Source organism: Nicotiana attenuata, chromosome 1 (assembly GCF_001879085.1).
Source record: "Nicotiana attenuata strain UT chromosome 1, NIATTr2, whole genome shotgun sequence".
NCBI classification, from domain to species: Eukaryota; Viridiplantae; Streptophyta; class Magnoliopsida; order Solanales; family Solanaceae; genus Nicotiana; species Nicotiana attenuata.
The window spans coordinates 101,238,393-101,258,855 of NC_031989.1; the positions used below are offsets into that span (position 1 = coordinate 101,238,393).

Sequence of the window (20,463 nt, forward strand, 5' to 3'; positions counted from 1 at the left end):
TGGCCATATACAACTAATATAAAATTATCATACATATGATATACAATTTCTGCAACAATTAAGATATAAATATAATTATGATACAATCGTTATACAATTCTGATCTTCATCTTCTTCAAGTTTCAATCACAACTCTAAACTTAAAGTCTGACATAATATTATATTATAATTATATTAGTATTGTATCAGGTATTATTTTAGGTATTGATGTAACATATAGAACTTTGATACAATTGTGATATAATTATGAAACAAATTTGGTACAATTATCATACAATCGTAATACAATTCTAAAACTTCTTTTTCTTCTTCGAGTTTCGATATAATTTACCTAAAACGAACTCTAAAGTTTACCAATCTCTATCAAAACTGATATATAAATTCTAAAGTATATTCTCAATTGTTTGCAAGAACACCCAATTCAAAACAAATCACAAATTCATAAAACCCGATTATTGATACAATTGTGATACAATTATCATACAATCATGATACAACTCTCAAACTTCTTCTTTTTTCGAGTTTCAATCTGAAATTTTACCTAAAACAAATCTAAACTTAACCAATCTCCCTCAAAATTGAGATATAAACTCCAAGGTATAATCTCAATCGTTTGCATGAACACACAATCTAAACAAATCACAAATTCGTAAAATCCAAATATTGAATTCAATGCTTTTTAAAATAGTTGTCAATGGAGAATACTTTGTTGCTACATTTTTAGAAATAATGTTCATGGAATTGTGTGAAAAAGGAGAGATTTGGGTTGATTTGTATGGAAGATTAAGAATTTTTTTGAAATCTTTTTGAAAATGAGATGAAAACATGATTTAGGGGCTTTGTATGACTGATATATATGAGACTGGTGGGGGGGGGGGGTAGTGAGGTGGGAGGGGGGAAGGGGTTATTTTAGTTACATTCTAATTTTAAGGGATACTCTCTTTATTAAGATTTTTTTGTATATAAGTAGTAAATATAGATAGAGAATATAATTTTTAAGGAACGTATAGAAAAGTGGTAAATAAATTTCTATTATAGTATAACTAGGTAAATTTCCCCAAAAATTTTGAGGAGCGTGCTTTAAAATTCTAGCGCAAGGTTATTTTCTCAAATTTTAGTAATTTTAAAGAGGTTCATCCAAAATACTTTTTTGTAAAAGTTCAGGGCACAGCAACATGTAGATTGGGCTACACAGCCCATTCGAAAGCCCAGTTATCTAACCTTCTTTATATGTAATAATGGGCTTTGCGATTTTGAGGCAAATATAAACCCTAGAAACCCCATTAGGTTTTTATATCGCCATATCCTTCTTTACATCTCTTCTCATATCTACCTCAAAACTCCGCCGCTCTCTGTTCATTGTTCTCTGTTCAATGGTAGCTCTCCGCCTCCGAATTGTCATCTCCAGTATCGTGAACTTTACCTAACTTTATTCAATATCTGAATTTTGTTTTTCTCCACCTTTTTTTGTAGGCTCCAAAGAAGGCAGCTCCACCTCCATCTTCCAAGCCTGCAAAGTCCGGTGGTGGCAAGCAGAAGAAGAAGGTCACCTTCTTTTTGTTTTTTTACTGTTTGATTTTTATGTGCGGTTAATTTTGAAGGTAACTTATGTAAATTTGAATTGTTGGATTTTGCAGAAGTGGAGCAAGGGAAAGCAAAAGGAAAAGGTGAACAACATGGTATTGTTTGACAAAGCTACGTACGATAAGCTCCTGTCTGAAGCGCCTAAATACAAGCTTATCACTCCTTCTGTCCTGTCCGACCGTCTCAGGGTATGTTTTCCATTTAATTTTTATTTTGAATCTGGTGATTTCTTTTTTATTTATTTATTTTATACTTCTTGTTTCGTTTTGAGTAATGGCTATTCTGCATTAGATCTATTGTCGTTGTCTATTCTAATAAAGTTAATATGTTGTGGAATCTGCCTTAATAGTCAAGTGTAGATTTTAGGTATCACTGATACCGTATCAGGAACTTGATGTTTGCCGTAATATCAGCGTGGCATGCTTCTCTTAAGAGATGTATATAGAGTTTATTGCCTTGACCATGATACTATTATATTTGACAATACTGTGGAAGCAGAAGCTAATTAGTCAAGCTTGTTCTGATAGCTTAATAGATAATATGTTGCGGGAGTGTGAACTATTATGAGGTTTTAGGTAGTATAGTGGTTGAAATAAGAACCATTACTAATGGTGATCTTGTCTTAAATCGTCCTTGGATCGGCAGAGTGTCTTAGAAATTGTAAAGTCAAATTTTACTTTTGATGCTCCTCCAACAAATAACATGACAATTTAGATGTTTAGGTTTTGTCGTTGCTTTGATGTTTGTTAGTTGTGATTCCATTGCCTGCTTCTAGGGTTTCTGCCAGTACCTAATGGGTTTCTGCCAGTATCACTTGTGCATTTAATAAAATATTTTCCTTGTGTTGGTTTCCAAGATGTATAGTCTTTGTGAGTCATTTTGAATGTGTCCTAGAGGGTGTTGTGGCGCGTTGTGTGTCATGGTTTTGGCCGTTTTCTGTTTCTGCTTGGCTATATGTTCTGTTCATGTTATAACATGTGCACAAATCGGATGACTATCAAAGCATGTGCCATGTGGAATTATGAACTAATGTTTTGATATTGTGTTCTTGTTGTTGAGTGTAGTTTGCTGCAATGTACTTGGTGATTATCTGTGTATGCTCATGCATTTCTTATATATGAAATTTTCATCCAAAAAATTGTTGTGGGTTGATGTTTTTAGTACTTGGTTGTAATTGGCAGCAAAATATTGATTCAGTGTATATGTTTGTTGGCCGATGTGATTGTAATTTTGCTAATTTGTTCATTTGATTGAATGTGCAGATTAGTGGATCACTTGCTAGGAAGGCAATAAGAGATTTGATGGCCAGAGGCTCGATCAGGATGGTGTCCGCTCATGCTAGCCAGCAGATCTACACCAGGGCAACCAACACTTAAAAAGATGTTTAGTTCATTTGCTTATAGAGCTCTTGCAGGGCCTGCTTATTTTAGACATTCTCTAAGCTTAATTTCGAAAATATGTTGACAGTATGGGCTACGGCTATTTTGAGCAATCGTTTTAAAGCAGTTACTGTTTTGACTATGTTTCGTGTTAGATTGCTATTTATTTGAGTTATTCATCTCTATCTTACAATGTTGACACTGAATGTCGTTTCCCTTAACTGTCTCTGGTAGTCATCACTCACCCAAAAGAGTGTGAACGAGGGATAAGACGCTTTAGCAGAATTTGTCAAGTTAACTGGCACCCTTGGAAAAAGATAAAAGGCGAGGTGTGAAATACCTCGTGATAGCTTTCTAGACACTTCCAACAGTGATGGGTAAAACTAAAATTGTAAAGTTAAATTGTTGTTGAGTATAGAAATATGTCATTCTTTTAAATAGAACCAGAGGGGACTAGAAGGTTAATTTCAAGATTAGGAGAAAAGCCTTTGGATAGTTGAGGTCTTTGAACAAGTCAACAATAACCACCTTAAAATAATTTGGAGAACCTTTCTTAGTTTAATCAACCCAAAAGACTAAAAGCTTTTCAAACAAAAGTTATGTAATGGCAAAGCAAAATAAAAAAATGAGGAAGAACGAAAGGAGCTAGATAGTGACAAAGGAAGCATTTTAAAGAAATTATGAAAAACTAAACTAAAGTCATCATCTTAAGGCTATTATATAGTTCTCTCCGTATCAAACTGTCATCAAATCCAGCTTCTCTTCCCCAGCTTTTTTTCAATGGCTGATCACAAAGGTCGTTCTCAGCTTTCATTTCCAGTACTCTGTCCTCGGAAGTATGACGTCTTCTTGAGTTATAGAGTTGATGATACGTCAAAAACTTTTGTAGATCATCTCTACTCAACACTTTGCCAAGTTTGGATCAACACATTCAGGTCTGAGGATGAACATGTTTCGTCTCATGAAGTCCCGAATGCAATTGAAGGATCAATCATTTTCATAATTGTTCTCTCAAGAAACTATGCATCATCTATAGAGTGTCTTAACGAGCTTTTGCATATTCTTGAACTCAAGAAGAAGTCCAGACGGTTAGTTCTTCCTATATTCTATGATGTTGATCCTTCTGATGTGCGTAAGCAAACTGGAATCTTTGCTGAAGCTTTTGCAAGACATAAAACTCCTTCTCAATCAGAACAAAGCATTCAACTCTGGGGAGCTGCACTCAATCAAGTTGGTAATTTATAAGGGTGGGATCTCCGATATGTTGATGAAGGGTAATATTTCTTTTTATAATTTGATTCTTAATTTATGGGTACTTCCATTTTTTTTGGTTTTGGGGCGATAAGATCTGTTGATACAATTTGTTTTCTGATTTCAGCTAAAGCAGACTGAATAAGTACAATGTCTTTCAATTATTTTTCTTTATTTTTTGCATTTTCATTCTGCTGTGCTGATCAAACTTTTCCACTTCAATTCCTTTCTTTTTAAAACAAAAACTAATTGGCAGGTTTGAGTCAAAATTTGTGGGTACAATTGTTGAGGAAGTCTTACAGGAAGTGAAATCCCGACATCCCCTCTCCGTTAGCAAGCACCTCGTGGCACTTTTCCGTGTTGATCAAATAGAGAATTTATTATTCAAACACTACGAGAAAATGGACCTATGGGAACATTTTTTTTGGTAACAGTTCACAAACCGTTGCCATAGAGGTGATATAGTAACGGTTCAAACCGTTACAACAGAATTTGGGAGGTACCAGCACACTTTAGATATCAAACCGTTGCCAATGTAACAAAAACCGTTGCCACAGAGTTTTGTGTCGCAACGGTTTTGTTAACCGTTCTAATAGACTTGTATATAGCAACGGTTCTGGGAAAAAATTGCTATGGGGACGGGTATTCAATTCCCTCTCGTTTTTCCGCTGAAATTTTTAGTGGCCCGCCAAGCTAATTAGTGACCTGTCATATTTTTTTTTAATTTTTAACAATAATTAAAAATTAGCTCCCCAATATCGATACACCCAAAGTCTCAAACGTAGCTCCCCAGTATCCAAACTCCCTCATCATCACCAGAGCTCCCTCATCGATACAACCCTAAATCGCGCCTCTCTGATCTCTTTTCTTTTTCATCTAAGATTAATGGCCAAGTTTCAACTAATACCTCTTCATTAGACCACCATAATCATCAAACCTTAGAGTTCCCAAAGCCCCAAACCCCAATTAGTGTAAGAAACCCCTAGTTGTTGTAAGAAACAAATTACTTAGTGTTGGAACGAAACAGGTGTGAATAAAGCGAGAATGAATATATGAGATTTGTATGGCTGATTCGAACTGATTGGGATTGAGGCATGATTTGTTTGGTTGATTGTGTTTTATGCTTTTTCTTATTAATTTGGAAAAGTGGCGCAGATTTTAACTTCAGTGCAGTTTACATTTTACGGGCAAGCAAGAAGTCTACTAGAACAAAATTGCAAAAGCTTGGTATATGTTCATACCTCTTCTTAGATCTAATCTAATTAGAATTATGCTAGAGTTGGTTCTCTTCTTAGATTCGACTTTTATTACGTTTTGATACCCAACGCTCTTTTTTTGGATCTGTTTTGGTTATGAGAAGGCCAATCGTTTGTATCCTTTTTGTGTTCTACTCGAACAGAATTGCAAAAGATTGGTACTCAGGAAAAGGGTGCACATATTTACTTCCTATTTCATATTATTATAATATAGAAACGGGACTTGGGGGGACCTGAAATTATGCTTATAATTAGGGTTTATAATTACGCAAATTTTCATAGAAACACATATAGAAGTATTCTCTCTCATTTTCGTTCCATTCCCATTTTCACATTTCCTCTCCTCTTTCTACTCTTCACTCTTTCAGTGAAGCTTTCGCTTTGGTGAGTGTTTTCTGCAATCTTTCTTTGGTTCTTGCACCTTTTTATCAGTAATTAGAATATAGGTCTCACTATTTCAATGTTTGTCTATCTTTGTTCTATTTATTATCTGGATTGAACTCTCTATTTTGATAAAAAAATTAGTTTGTTCCAGTTCCTTTGTTGGTAATTTGAGTTCTTGGGTATATAATAATTTATATTCTTCTGAATGAAATTTCTAGCAAGAAATTGCTCGTGCATGTCACTAATTGTAACTAATTTCAATTACCTAGCAATTTGGTAATTTGACCTAGGGTTTGAACTTAAGCTTTTGAGCATTCCATCAAAGTTTTACCTCAGAGTTGGACCAAAGAATTGAACGCCATATTGGGATTAAACGCGTTGGTATAAAGATATAATTCAGGATCGAGAGTTTTGATTATTTCCGGGTGAAGTAACAATGCATTGTATTTCGAGCTTCTACGGGTGGATTCTGGAAGTATGTAGTTACCATGATCGACATGGTAACAACATATTGTTGCATTTCATTGAATTTTCATTTGTTTCTCTCATTCCTCTACTTCATCTTTCTTGGTTGTCTCTATCAATTTCATTTAAGTTTTTTCTCTTTCTTATTTCTTATTAGTTTAGTTCTGCTGACTCAAAGACCAAGAAAGCCGACTCCTTTGACACTAAGTCATTGAAATTCCATAACTAGATATGAAAAACTTCTGGTGATGTTATTCCTGATATTTTGAGTTCGTCCGATGACAACGGTGCTGCAGAGATTCTCTGAGACAAAAGTGTAAGGTGAGCCTTTTAGAATCATTAACTATTGTGGGTGTTAATTGTTTTCTAGAGATTCCCCGGAATTGCATGCAAGTCAATTGTAGATATATGACAATTTCTCTTATAATTGCAGCCTTCTGTCTTTAAACATTGAATTTAGTTGTTTGTGCATTTTGCTCTATTGCTTTTTGGAATTTATGGGAAGTAAAATTTGCAAAGTAGCGTGACCATTTTATCAGTTCTGCCAATATTGGAAGAGATTGATGCGCTCTGCTCTAGCTGATGATCAGTTGTGACTGAAATTTATCATTCAGAAGAAATATATTTTCTCTGTTTATTACATTAATTTTTCTTGAATTTGATTGTGTAGCTAATATTAAATCGTGGGCGAGCCAAAATTTTGCTTGAAGGTCAAACTGTAAAAAGAATCAACTCTTTATGTGATTAAGCACATTGAAAATGGAGTGCAAAATTATATAACTTGCATCTTCATTAATTATTTACTAAGATAGTGGTGATCAAACGCTACAATCATCTTTTTTATTGCCATGATTGATGCAACTGTTACTAAGTATAATAAAAGGTCTCATTGAGCCTCATATATGGTGAACCAACTTCTACATCTTTTCTTTAAATATCTAATTTATATTATTGGGTGATTGGATTATAATTGAAGGTAGATTTATTGGCTTCGTGGAGCCCATTCTGAAATTGCAGCAGCACTGTCATTATCAATGTCTATTTTAATCATTCAGGAAAACACGAGCAAAAAATTTATTAAAAGGTCAATGAAATAACCTTACTTCTTCATACAAGTACATGCACAACTTTTCTTTTGCTTTTGATGTATTAGTATATTTATAATTTATTTTTTTGAGATATTGTCTTTGTCGTATAATATTCGCTGATCCCAACTTTATTTGGAACTAAGGCGTAGTTTTCATTGTTATCTCTTTATTCTCAATAATGTGGTAGAATGGAGCTGGTTTTGATACTTAAACACTTAGTTTCCGTTGAGACTATCTTCCATTAACTATGTCTTATAGCTCTCTAATGGTTCTTTTCTTTTATCCAAGATGGACTATCTACGTTGAGCATGCACATATGGAGACCGTTTCCTATACTTTGATTTGATTCTATAGAATATCAACAAATCTGTTTCTACCAAGCAGTGATTTTTCCAAGGAAAGAAAATAAAAAAGAAATAGACTTAAATCTCAGGATCTAAATAAAGTGGGATAGTATTTCGAAAAGTGAATGAGGAAAAAATAGCATAAAGGATTACAAAAAAAGTACCAGCATATATTGCTGCCTGATGATGTTTCAAGCTCTCAATTTTGGAAAAACTTCTCCAGATTCGTGGAAGTCACATATAGGAGAGGGTATCTGTGGTTCAATTTTAGTTTACTAATCAATACGTCGTTAAACTTTCACTGTATAGCCACAAATATACAGTATTAAAGAAGAAGATGGAAAAGATTTGAAGATAGTGTTGATATAGTGAAATTATCATACTGCCTATCTGCTCGAACTAACTATCATATGACACTGTTAACAACGAGAGACCTTCCGAAATCGCATGCCTCAAGGAGTAGTAGCCTGAGTGGAACTAAAAGAGCCTTCCTCATCCATGGAAGAGATAGGATTTTGAATTACTTTGATAACTGAGAGGGTATTGTTTCTTTCTTTGTTAGTGGTGAAGGGATAGAGCTCTGGTTGAAGGTGAGGCTTGGCTAAATCTATAACTTCCCAGCTTACTTTTCCATGGCTTTCGTGGTATTAAATAAAATGTGATTTTGGTATGTGACAAAAGATCTATTATCTAATCTTGGATTCTATTTTCACCAACTTTAGGTACCCAAAGGTCTCGAACTGGGAATGGGGACCATGTCACGTGGAGAGAAAGCAGTGATTTACGTTAAAAGTCAATATTATACAGAATCACCTCTAATGCCTGTGGTAGAAGGTGTTGACGAAGTCCATTTCGAGGTTGAACTTGTCCATTTTGTTCAGGTAGACGCTGTATATCTTGATTATTCCAAAGGTGCTTCTTTCTATCGCAGAAAATATTCTTTTATCTATAGTTTTTGTGTTCTTCATCTTCAACTTTTATTCACTATATTATAAACGAAATACCTACCCGTTTGAGCAGATATCACATGGGTATGGGTACTTGGCAGATCCTTAAATATACACTAAGACTTCTTAATATTTGGACATGTAGGTGTTGTATACTCACCTGTAACCTATACCCGGATACATACCAATACTCGAGTCAGTGTAACATAGATGTTCAATGATATTCCCATTTCACTCAGTAACTCGCGGTTACATGTTTAATGAGTTCAGTCTTTCAATTTGGTGTTTGTTCAGCCTTACCACTATAATTTGGTGTATTCCTCAGAATGTAATCACGGTCTTTTGTCTTGTGCTTGACATAATTTTTCTATTGGTGGGAAGTATTTCATTATAATTGTAACCACTTTACTATTATTTTATAATCTCATGCTTGAATTCCACTTTCATAAGGAGGTGTGCAAAGGTAACTTGGCCAGATTTCATATCCAACACTCCAGTGGTCTTAGGAATGACTTGCCCGATATTCAAAGCCCCAGATTCTTCTGCTTTTTCTTGCTGAAGACCAGCCTGCTCAAATTTTTTCTCCTGTTTTAGCATCCACCATGTGCTATCCATTACATGTGTGCATAACATGAATACATGCTCTGAAGTTATGTGTGTGGGTTTCCCCTCACATATTGGTTTATATGAACATAGATTTTGAGACTCTACTTGGTTGACTTCTTTTGTATTTAGTTATTTACTTATCTGCGCAAGGTTCATTTTGGCAATAACTTTACTTATCCTCTTGTGTAGGTGGAGTAGATCAAGAAATGGATGATGAAGACGATGAAGAACTAGACCTTGAAATGAATTTTGTATTGTTATAGATGAATGTTCTAGGAATCTTTTGTTACCAACATTTTTTAAACTTATTTACTCTCTTGAAATGTACTAAACTTATGCACTCATGGGGTAGAACATTTGCTTTATGGATAATTTTGTATTATTAATAGTTTCATTTTATAATGTATTTAAATTTTTGTGTTATTATAATTTATTATATGTATAAATATTTATTTATAACATGTGCTATATTTTGGTTTTAACTGAACTGATACAATAGCCTACTAGAACCGTTGCAATAGGACACAAATGGCGTTCTAGTAGACAATGTAAACGGTTGCAATAGGTCCCATAAACTGTACCAAATACAAATATAACCGTTACGATAGCCTAAAGAAACCGTGGCTATATCCCACATAACCGTAGCAATAGCTTACATAAGTGTTTATTTAAATAAAATGGTAACAGTTAAAAACCGTTGTATAAACAATACAGTAACGGTTTTAAACCGTTCCAATTGAAAAAAATAACCGTTCCAATAGAGAAAGGAAAAACCGTTGCAATAGACGTATCTATTGTCACGGCGATGCAAACCGTTGCAAGAACCGTTCCAGTAGGCCTATGGGTACGCCGGCTGATGTGACGGTCTTTAAACCGTTCCAATATCCCTATGGCAACGGTTTGGTAGTCTATGGGAACGGTTTTGCAACCGTTACCGTAGACCAATTTTTCAGTAGTGAAAGGAGGTTGTGATGATGATGTTCGTGTGATTGGGATTCACGGTATGGGTGGAATGGGTAAAACAACTCTTGCAAGGGCCGTGTTCGACCAAGTTTTTCATCATTTTGAAGAAAGTCGTTATCTTGATGATGTGAGATCAGAGGCTTGTAGAGGACATAATGGATTAGTTCAACTACAAGAGCAACTTCTTAGGAAAATTCTTAGGAAAAAGATCAACGTATACAATGTTGATGAGGGCATCACTTTGATCAAAGAAAGACTTTGCCAGAAAAAGGTTTTCATTGTTCTTGATGATTTGGATGATCAATGCCAGTTAAATGCATTACTTGGACGACGTGATTGGCTCCGCTCGGGTAGTAGAGTTGTTATAACAACTAGAGACAAGCATTTGCTAAAAGAGCTACAAACAGATGAGCAATATGAAGCCATGAGATTAGACCACAAGAGCTCTTTACAACTCTTTACTTCACATGCCTTCAGAGGTGCACTACCACCTGAATACTACAGTGAGCTTGTAGAAAGCATTGTAACTTACTGTAATGGAGTTCCACTTGCTCTTGAAATTTTGGGCGTTTATTTACACGGTAGAAATATCGAAGTGTGGTTAAGTACCTCGGAGAAACTAAAGACTCCTCCTCCTAACGATATTCTTACAAAACTTAAAACAAGTTTTGATGGATTTCCTGATGAGTTTACTAAGGCTGTTTTCCTTGATATTGCCTGTTTTCATCCCAAAATCAAGAAGAATGAGGCAATAAGTATATCCAAAGCTTGTGGTTTCTACCCCGAAGTTGAAATTTGTGAATTATTTGACAGATCACTGTTAAAAATTGATGAAAATGAGCAACTGAGCATGCATAATTTGATTCGTGATATGGGGCGAAAAATTGTTCGTATGGCATCACCTGATAATCCAGGGGCACGTAGCAGATTATGGTGTCCTAATGACATTTCTGATGTGCTCATAAGACACAAGGTATCATAATACTTTGTTCCCTTTTTAATGATCTCTCATAGTACTGTGTCGTTATTACTGGTTATTGTTATTGCTATTTCATCTATTTTCTCTCTCTTACGATGTTGATATTATTTTTCTAGCTTCGGTTGCTGTTACGGATCTATTGTATCTTTCCGTCTTCTTGAGCCGAGAGTCTTTCGGAAACTGCCTCTCTACTCCTCTGGTGTAGGGGTAAGATTTGCGAACACACTACCCTCCCCAGACCCCACTTATGGAATTTTACTGGGTTGTTGTTGTTGTTTGTTGTTGTCTCTTTCCATAGAAGCCATTATCTTGCCCAATGAAATACATACCATCTGATTTTTATCTGGAGAATATTGTTCTTCTCGACATGGCTTATAGTAATTTCGAAGAATTCCGAGCACCTTTGAAGGTTTGACATTACTTCTGACATAATTTCAAAATTTATTATTCTTTTGAAGCTTAAAAACAAAACAAAAAAACTTATGTCCATTCTTTTTTGTTCATTTTTTTTTGGATACAGTATTTCAAGTGTTTAAAGAAATTGATATTCAGGTATTGTGAGAACCTCAAGATGTCTCCCAAGTTTGCTGGTTTACATCTTCTTGAGGAATTATCCTTTAGTGGTTGTCTAAATTTGATGGGGTTGGACTCAACAATTGGAGATTTGGAGAGACTTTGTAGTCTTAATTAGACATCTTGTTGTAACATAAGGAAACTTCCAGATAGAATCTGTGATTTAAAATCACTTGAAATCCTGATCCTCGACGGTTGCTCAAAACTGAAAGAATTGCCTGATGATTTGGGCAAGTTGGAATGTCTAAGAGAAGTGCATGCCGCGGCCACAGCTATCACAAGAGTACCCAATTCTTTAGGACATTCAAAGAACTTGGAGATGCTATTGCTATCACAGGACTACTAGCTTACTGTTGGGTGTGTGAACAAAGTTCCACATGAAAAGTAGAAAAGAAAAATAAGCTACTTATAAGGAGTTAGATACTCTTAATGGTGTGAGGGCTTTTGGGAAAAATCGTGAAGCCTTTGCAGACAATATCACACCGTGTTAAGAGTATCTTTGGACCCTAACAACTAGTATCAAAGCTTGCGCAATGTTATTGCTATCACAGGACTACAGCACAGACAAAGTGGAGGATACAATTTGCTGCTTGTATGGAAAACTGTTGGATTGAGGTAGAAAGATTAGTGATCAAAGAGGAAATCAAAGAGAGAATTTTTTTATATTTGTGAAGGATAGTTTTCATTCACTTTCTTAATTTCACTTAATTTGGTTTGATGATTCAAATGGCTAGAATACATGGGGTATTTACAGTAAAACTCCTACATGCATCTAGTCTACTTCTTATGTGGACATACTAATTATGTTCACATAAGTTCACACATTACATAAATAAGTTCACACCCTAGTACATGTATGTAGCTACTAATCTAGTTCATGAACTAATGTGAACTAGTATGGACTAGTGTAGACAAGTTTGAACATATGTGAACAAGTCTAGACAAATGTGGACATATGTGAACTAATGTGGACAAATGGGGACAAGACAATACATTAATTTTAACACTCCCCCTTAATGTTTTGTTCTTGGACTCCCAAAAGCTCACGAAATTTGATGAACTTCTCCTTGGGTAGCGCCTTGGTAAAAATGTCCGCAACTTGATCCTCGGACTTGCAAAACTTTGGCTCGATCACTCCTTCTTCAACGTTTTCTCTGATGAAGTGATACTCCACTGCTATGTGCCTTGTTCTGCTGCTGTAAATCGGATTCTTTGCCATTGCTATAGTTGACTTGTTGTCACAAAACAACTTTGTTGCGTTGTCTTGCTTTTCTCCAACATCTTCTAAAATTCTTCTAAGCCAGACTGCTTGAGAAGTTGCAATTGCTGCTGAAATATATTCAGCTTCTGCTGATGATTGTGCTACTGTTACTTGCTTCTTTGATTTCCAAGAAAATGCTTCCGATCCAAGTGAAACACAAAACCAGATGTGCTTTTCATGTCATCTTTTGAACCTGCCCAATCACTGTAACAAAATCCAATTAAAGTTAATTCTTCACCCTTGAAATATTTGATGCTATAAGCCAAGGTTCCTTTGATGTAACGAAGAACTCGTTTGGCTGCTCCAAGGTGAATATGACTGGGACTTTGAATAAACCTTGACAACAAACTAGTAGCAAACATTATATCAGGCCTCGTAGGGTTAGATACATCAAACTACCAATGATACTTCTGTAAAGAGTGATGTCCACTTTTCTTCCACCATCATTTTTCATCAGCTTCTCATTTGAAGCGAGTGGTGTTGGTACTGCTTTGCACCCAAACATATTAAACTTTATAAGCATTGCTTCAGCATAGCTTTGCTGAGAAACAAATACTCCATCATCCTCTTGAGTAACTTCAAGACCAAGAAAATGATGCAGTAGACCCAAATCACTCATTTCATATCTTTTCATCATGTCTTTTTTGAACTCAGTAACTGCAGCCTCATTGTTACCGGTAAAAATCAGATCATCAACATAAATCGCAACAATAAGAATAGAGTTACTTTGCTTCTTGACATAGAGAGTAGGCTCGCTTTTGCTTTTAATGAACCCACTTTGCAAGAAGTACTTATCAATTTGACTGTACCATTGCCGAGGTGCTTGTTTCAACCCGTACAAGGCCTTCTTGAGCTTGTATACTTTATCTTCTTCTCCTTTAATCACAAAGCTATCAGGTTGATGAACATAAATTTCTTCTTCAAGTTCACCATTCAAAAAAGCTGATTTCACATCAAGTTGATATAATAACCATCCCTTTTGTGCTGCTAATGCAATAAGTGTCCGAATTGTATCTTTACGAGACACCGATGCAAAAGTTTCATGATAATCAACATCAGCCTGTTGTGAATACCCTTTTGCAACCAATCTTGCTTTGTGCTTCATGATGGAGCCATCTTGATTATTTTCTATCTTGTAAATCCATTTTACTCCAATAATTTTTCGATTTGCTGGCTTGTTTACCAACTCCCAAGTCTGATTTTTCTCAATCATATATAGCTCTTCTGCCATAGCCTTCTTCCAAACTTCCTCCTTAACTGCTTCTTCAAAACTTGCTGGCTCAACCATGCTATAGTTGCATGAAGCATAAATGTCAGCAAGGTCTCTCATTTTAACCGGAGTACTTGTTGGACTCGAAGTGCTAGAGCTTGCTTCGTTGCTTGAAGGTGAGGAAGGATCAGCTTCTGGAACTTCTTCCTCCTTTTTTTCTTCTTCATTCTCAGCTATCGCTATATTTTTTGTAGCCTCATTCTTTTCCCAATTCCAACTGACTCCTTCATGAAACAACACATCTCTGCTTGTGATGACATATTTCCTCTTCAAGCTATACATTCTATAGCCCTTTGATTTTGAGCTATAGCCAACAAAAATGCACTTCTCACTTGTTTCATCAAGCTTGCTCCTCTTTTCTTTCGGGATTTGAGCATAGCAAATGCACCCAAAAATTTTCAAGTGCTTCACTGAAGGTTTCCTCTTGGTCCAAGCTTCCAAGGGGGTCTTATTTTGCATTGCCTTGGTCGGACATCTGTTTATCAAGTATACCGTCGTATACACTGCTTCAGCCCAAAAAGTATTTGGCATTCCTTTCTCTTTCAACATAGTTTTTGCCATTTCAACAACCGTTTGATTCTTTCTTTCGGATACAACTTTTGTTGTGGTGTGTACCCAACGGTTAGTTGTCTTTCAATGCCTTCATCCTCACAAAATTTCTCAAATTGTTTTGAGGTATATTCTTTACCTGGATCGCTTCTTAGCACCTTTATATATTTTCCACTTTGTTTTTCCACAAGGCTCTTGAATTTTTTAAAAATGCCATACACCTCGGATTTTTGTTTCATAAAATAAACCCAAGTCATCTGTGTATAGTCATCAATGAACAAGATAAAATACTTGTTACCTCCAAGAGATGTGGTACTCATTGGACCGCACACATCGGTATTGAAGCTTTGTTTGCTCTCCAAGCTCCGCCTTGAGGGAATGAGTTTCTATGGTGTTTTCCCATAACACATCCTTCACAAACTCCATCCTTTTCTTCAATTTTTGGCAGCCCATATACCATTTCTTTTTCCTGCAATAATTTCATTCCATTAAAGTACAAGTGCCCTAGCCTTTTGTGTCATAGCCAGGATTCATCTTTCACTTGTACTTTCATGGCTACTTCTCCCCCATAATTGAAGGTTAATGAGAAGCTTCTTCCTTTTTCCACCATTACTTTTGCCATCAATTTGTTTCCTCATTTTTTTTATCATAAATTGTGCAGCAATTATTTTCAAAATAGACAGCATATCCATTTTCCACCAGCTGCCCAACACTCAATAAATTTTGATCTAAATCTAGAACCAAAAGTACATTATGAATGAACTTTGTACCTTCCTTTGTTTGGACACGGATTGAGCCCTTTCCAATTGCTCGAACAACGGCACCATTTTCCATTTTCACTTCGGCCTTCACTTTGTCATCCACACTTGTAAAAATACTTTTGTTTCCGGACATATGATTGCTGCACCCGCTATCCAACAGCCAAATATTGTGATTTTTCTCTTTGGCCATTTGACAGCTTGCAAAGAACAGGCCTTGCTCTCCTTTTTCTTCAGAGACTTTTGCTTGTTGCTGATTCTTGAATCTACAATCCTTCTCCACATGACCAAACTTTTTGCAGTGGTTGCATTGTGGCTTTCCTTGAAACCAACAATCCTTGTCAACGTGGTTGCTTCTTTTGCAAATTCCACATTTTTGTTTGGAGTTATTGGAGCTGTTTCCTCGTTGATTTCTTCCTCCTCCATGGCCTGATTTGCCTCCTTTTGATGATTCTCCTTGTGATTTTGTGGACACATTGAGCTTAGATTGTAAAGCACTCTCAATAGATTTTTCGGAGTGTCTTAACAACCTTTGCTCGTGTTCTTGTAGTGATGCCATCAACTCACGGATGTCAAACTTTGTGATGTCCTTAGTCTCCTCAATAATAGAGACTATGGGATCATATTTTTCAGTCAAACTTATCAAGATCTTTTCCACAATTTTCTTATCTTCAACGGCTTCTCCATACAATAGCATTTGATTTGCTATTTCAACAACTTTGGAGCAATATTCTTTTAAACTTTCTCCATCTTTCATCTTCAAGTTTTCAAACTCACATCTTAGAGTTTGAAGCTTGATGTTTCGTACACGTGTATCTCCTTGAAATTCCTCACGTCGTATCTCCTTGAAATTCCTCACGTAGAGCCTCCAAGCCTCATTTGATGTTGTGGCTCTCATGATTCTTGGAAAGATGACTTCACTTATTGCTTGTTGAATATAAGCAAGAGATTTTGCATCTCTCCTTTTTGTCTCCTTTAGTGTTCTTGTTTCTTCATCTGTGAGTTATGCTCCTTCTTCTGGTTCATTATAACCATTTTGAACCAGTTCCCACAGATCTTGTGCTTGAAAAACTGTTTTAGCTTTCAAGTACCAAAAATCATAATTTTCTCCATTGAACATAGGAATGGATAGTTGAGCCACTCCTTGTCCATTTGTTAAAGCCATTGTTTAGCTTTTCTTAACGCCCAACTTTTTAATCGAACGGGCTCTGATACCAATCTGTTGGATTAAGGTAGGAAGATTAGTGATCAAAGAGGAAATCAAAGAGAGAATTTTTTTATATTTGTGAAGGATAGTTTTCATTCACTTTTCTTAATTTCACTTGATTTGGTTTGATGATTCAAATGGCTAGAATTCATGGGGTATTTATAGTAAAACTCCTACATGCATCTAGTCTACTTCTTATGTGGACATACTAATTATGTTCACATAAGTTCACACATTAAATAAAAAAGTTCACACCCCAGTACATGTATGTAGCTACTAATCTAGTTCATGAACTAATGTGAACTAGTATGGACTAGTGTAGATAAGTTTGAACATATGTGAACAAGTCTAGACAAATGTGGACATATGTGAACTAATGTGGACAAGACAATACATTAATTTTAACAACTAGTATCTTGAGGCCTTTTGGGAAAAATCGTGAAGCCTTTGCAGACAATATCACACCGTTTTAAGAGCATCTTTAGGCCCTAACAACTAGTATCAAAGCTTGCGCAATATTATTGCTATCACAGGACTATAGCCTATAGACAAAATGGAGGATACAATTTGCTGCTTGTATGGAAAACACTATTCACAATAGTAATTGAAAACAAAAAGATCCCATCTTTTCTTTTTCCAGTTATTGAAATCCATTCTGAGGCGCAGAAACAGTCTCTTTGTAAAAATGTCAAGGTATGCTGCATAGAGCATACTGAAGAACCTCAGCTGGGAAGTGATAACTAGGGATTTTGACGTGTTTCATGCTCCTTCTTGCTTACGCTTTGATCATAAATTCATACAAAATAATCCCAAAAGGCTCATAAGTTGTGCTTGATTGCAGGTTTGACCAACAAAGTGACGAGATGTCAAAGATCGGCTCAAAAGGAGTGAAATATGCACTAGTACCAAAGACAAGGCAAACTCAGGACAAACAGGCTTAGTGCGGCCGCACTACACTTTGTGCGGTCCGCACTAGGGAAATTCAGAGACTGGTAAATCAAGTGTCAAAGCAGTGCGGCCGCAGTGGAGATTGTGCGGTCCGCACTGAAGGCTCCGCGGCCGCACTACCATTAGGTGCGGTCCGCAGAAGAGAAGATCAGAGAGATGTAATTTGCCAAGGTTCAAGCCAGCGCGGTCCGCGGTCATGATTGTGCGGACCGCATTAGAAACCTCTGCTGCCGCGGTCCATTCTGCGCGGTCCACGGAGCCTGAGTTTAGAGAGCCAAGATTTCAAGTCCAAGAGCCTAGTGTGGCCGCAGTCCATTTTGTGCGGCCCGCACTGACCCCGCAGGGGTATTTTTGTCCAGTTTTTCCAGCTTAGTATAAATAGCACATTTTTCCATTTTTAGGGTAACCAACTATTATCAGATATTTTTGCACTGTAGCTGCGCTCGTGAGAAGACCTTTCTTAGCTATTTTTGGCATTTTTACGTAGTTTTAATTATTGAAACTTTGTATTTACTTTAGTAATTAATTAATATGTCTTTCTCTTCATCTATTTCTCTGATTTTATCTTCAAGCATGAGTAGCTAAACTCATTAGCTAGGGTTATGGCTCAACCCTAGTGTGGGTAATTGATGGGTGTTGTGATTTAAGGTTAGATTGATTATGGGTGTTTGTTATTTGGGTCAATTTTATGGTTTAATTAATAAATTAGTGGTTGCAAACACTAGTTTGTGCTAAGTTGACCTAGGCTCTTCTTGAGAAAGAGAGCCTAAGTCTCCAAAATTGACTCAACAAGGAATTGGGATGGACTCAAGAGATTTGATAGTCCCAATTAAAGGGTTAAACCACGAGAGAGTAATTACCCGACTTGAACCCTAGTTGCTTGGGCAAATATGCATACCCAATTGGTCTCGAGAGAGTCAATTGGGCAAAATCACTCTTTCTACCGAGAGGTGTAGAGTGGGTAGTATCGAGCAACGGTTATAACATATTTACCCAATCATGTCAATCGTGCCTTGGATGCAGTTACCCGTTAATTAGCCACCTAGGTGAAAGTCACCACCCTAGTGCCTTTTAAACTATTAGATACAACTTGTAGCAATTTATCTCTTAGCTTAATCTAGTTGCATTTATGATTATTAGTTGATAATAGTAGAATATAAAGAAAAGACCAAAAATGAATAGAAGACCAATTAAGAGCACACACGCAATCCTAAGCTAAATAGATACTCGACTCCAATCCTAGCTCTCTGTGGATTCGATCCCGACCCAAAATCGGGTAAAAGCTATTGCGAACCTCTCTCACTACTTTTTAGTGGTGCGGAGTAGGCAGCGATCAATGGATTAAACAGTTGGATGTTTCGTTCTCGTTTCTCAGGCGGTCTTTACTTGGGTGCTCGGTTCTCGCCCGGGGAATACAGGGATGCTCTGGACCCAAAAGTTACCAACGTGGAGGGTCCCATTGGAGGGGGAGGCGAGCTTGAAAACTTCTTTGATGGCGTTGATGATGTCGGCGAGGACATTGATCTCGATGCTCCCAACTCTATCGAGGAAGCGGAGAGGCTCTAGTAGAAGGTGATAGCTTTTCACGTATACTTTTCTGGTCTCAAATATCTTTCCTCATTTTTCCTGACTCTTCTGTTTTGTTGTAGGCTAAGAAGATGTATGATCACGCCTTTTCTAGGCTCCAAGACGAGCTTTCATGCCGTGGGAAGGAGCTTGAGAAGCTCACCTCGGGACTGCAGGAGTCGGAGGCCTGCTCTGCCCGCAAGGAGGAGGAGTTAAGTGAACTTCGGGCGAATTTGGAGAGAGCGCTCCAAGAAAAGGCTGGTCTTGCTGAGAAGGTAACTTGTTATTCATAAGTTCGTTCACCATTCTCATAATTCGAAGTTTACTGACTTATCGTTTCCTGTGCAGATCGGACCGAAGGATGTTCTCGCGGGGTGGCTTCGGGAAGAAGTTGCTGCTATGAACACGGAGATCCTCGAGCTGAGGAGGCGAAATGAGATTGCGACCTCGGAGTTGGAATCGACCCAGGGTCTTCTCCGAAACGCTCGGGAGGAGGTCGCTGCGCTATCTGCGGCCAAGTCCAAGGTCGAGGAGAATGCCGCTACATACCTGAGGGACGCCGCTACTGCAAATCAGCTAGCCCGAGAGATGTCAAAGAAGGCCAAGAAAAAACTGACTCGGGCCGTCACTTACACTCGCGCTGAGGCGAGGAGGCAAGCCTTAGAGGAAGCCAATGTTGGAGGTGCCGATCTTTCAGCCAAGATCGAGGAGGCCCGAAATGCGGAGGAAGAATTGGCACTCTTGGTCACTTTGGATGAAGATCCTGGAGATGGCTTAGAAGGCAGTGGTGACGAAGAGTAGGCCTGTGTAAACATATTTTTACTTTTGTGCATGTATTCCCAGGAAAACGGGTTTTGTAAAGGTGCCACTTGCAAATATATTTTTGGTAATGTAAAAAGGATTTTTTTTTTGTTTCCAGCCTTTGCATTCTTCATTTTTCAACGACTGTGCGAAATTCAATCTTCGAGCTTTGACGTTCACTCTTAGGAGTTTATATTAGGGGCCATGGCTACTATATCGAAATCTATTCATCAAGGAGAGGGGAGTTTTGCCTCTGTTCCGCATCCGGCCAGTGGTACACCGCT

At 37.1% G+C, this 20,463-nt stretch overlaps 3 protein-coding genes across 3 annotated transcripts; all 3 read left to right on the top strand.

Moving 5' to 3' along the window:
- LOC109231260 (40S ribosomal protein S25) lies at positions 1,266 to 3,146 on the top strand. The gene is made up of 4 exons (XM_019396864.1): positions 1,266 to 1,376; positions 1,474 to 1,545; positions 1,638 to 1,772; positions 2,847 to 3,146. Exons 1-4 carry the CDS (start codon positions 1,374 to 1,376, stop codon positions 2,958 to 2,960), a joined length of 324 nt encoding a protein of 107 aa, XP_019252409.1. The 5' UTR covers positions 1,266 to 1,373; the 3' UTR covers positions 2,961 to 3,146.
- LOC109241905 (TMV resistance protein N-like) lies at positions 3,619 to 4,396 on the top strand. Its single transcript, XM_019408733.1, has one exon. The coding sequence runs from the start codon at positions 3,744 to 3,746 to the stop codon at positions 4,206 to 4,208; it is 465 nt and encodes a 154-aa protein (XP_019264278.1). The 5' UTR covers positions 3,619 to 3,743; the 3' UTR covers positions 4,209 to 4,396.
- Positions 8,498 to 11,937, top strand: LOC109239069 (TMV resistance protein N-like). Its single transcript, XM_019405578.1, has 5 exons — positions 8,498 to 8,663; positions 9,494 to 9,555; positions 10,245 to 11,240; positions 11,545 to 11,655; positions 11,767 to 11,937. Exons 1-5 carry the CDS (start codon positions 8,498 to 8,500, stop codon positions 11,935 to 11,937), a joined length of 1,506 nt encoding a protein of 501 aa, XP_019261123.1.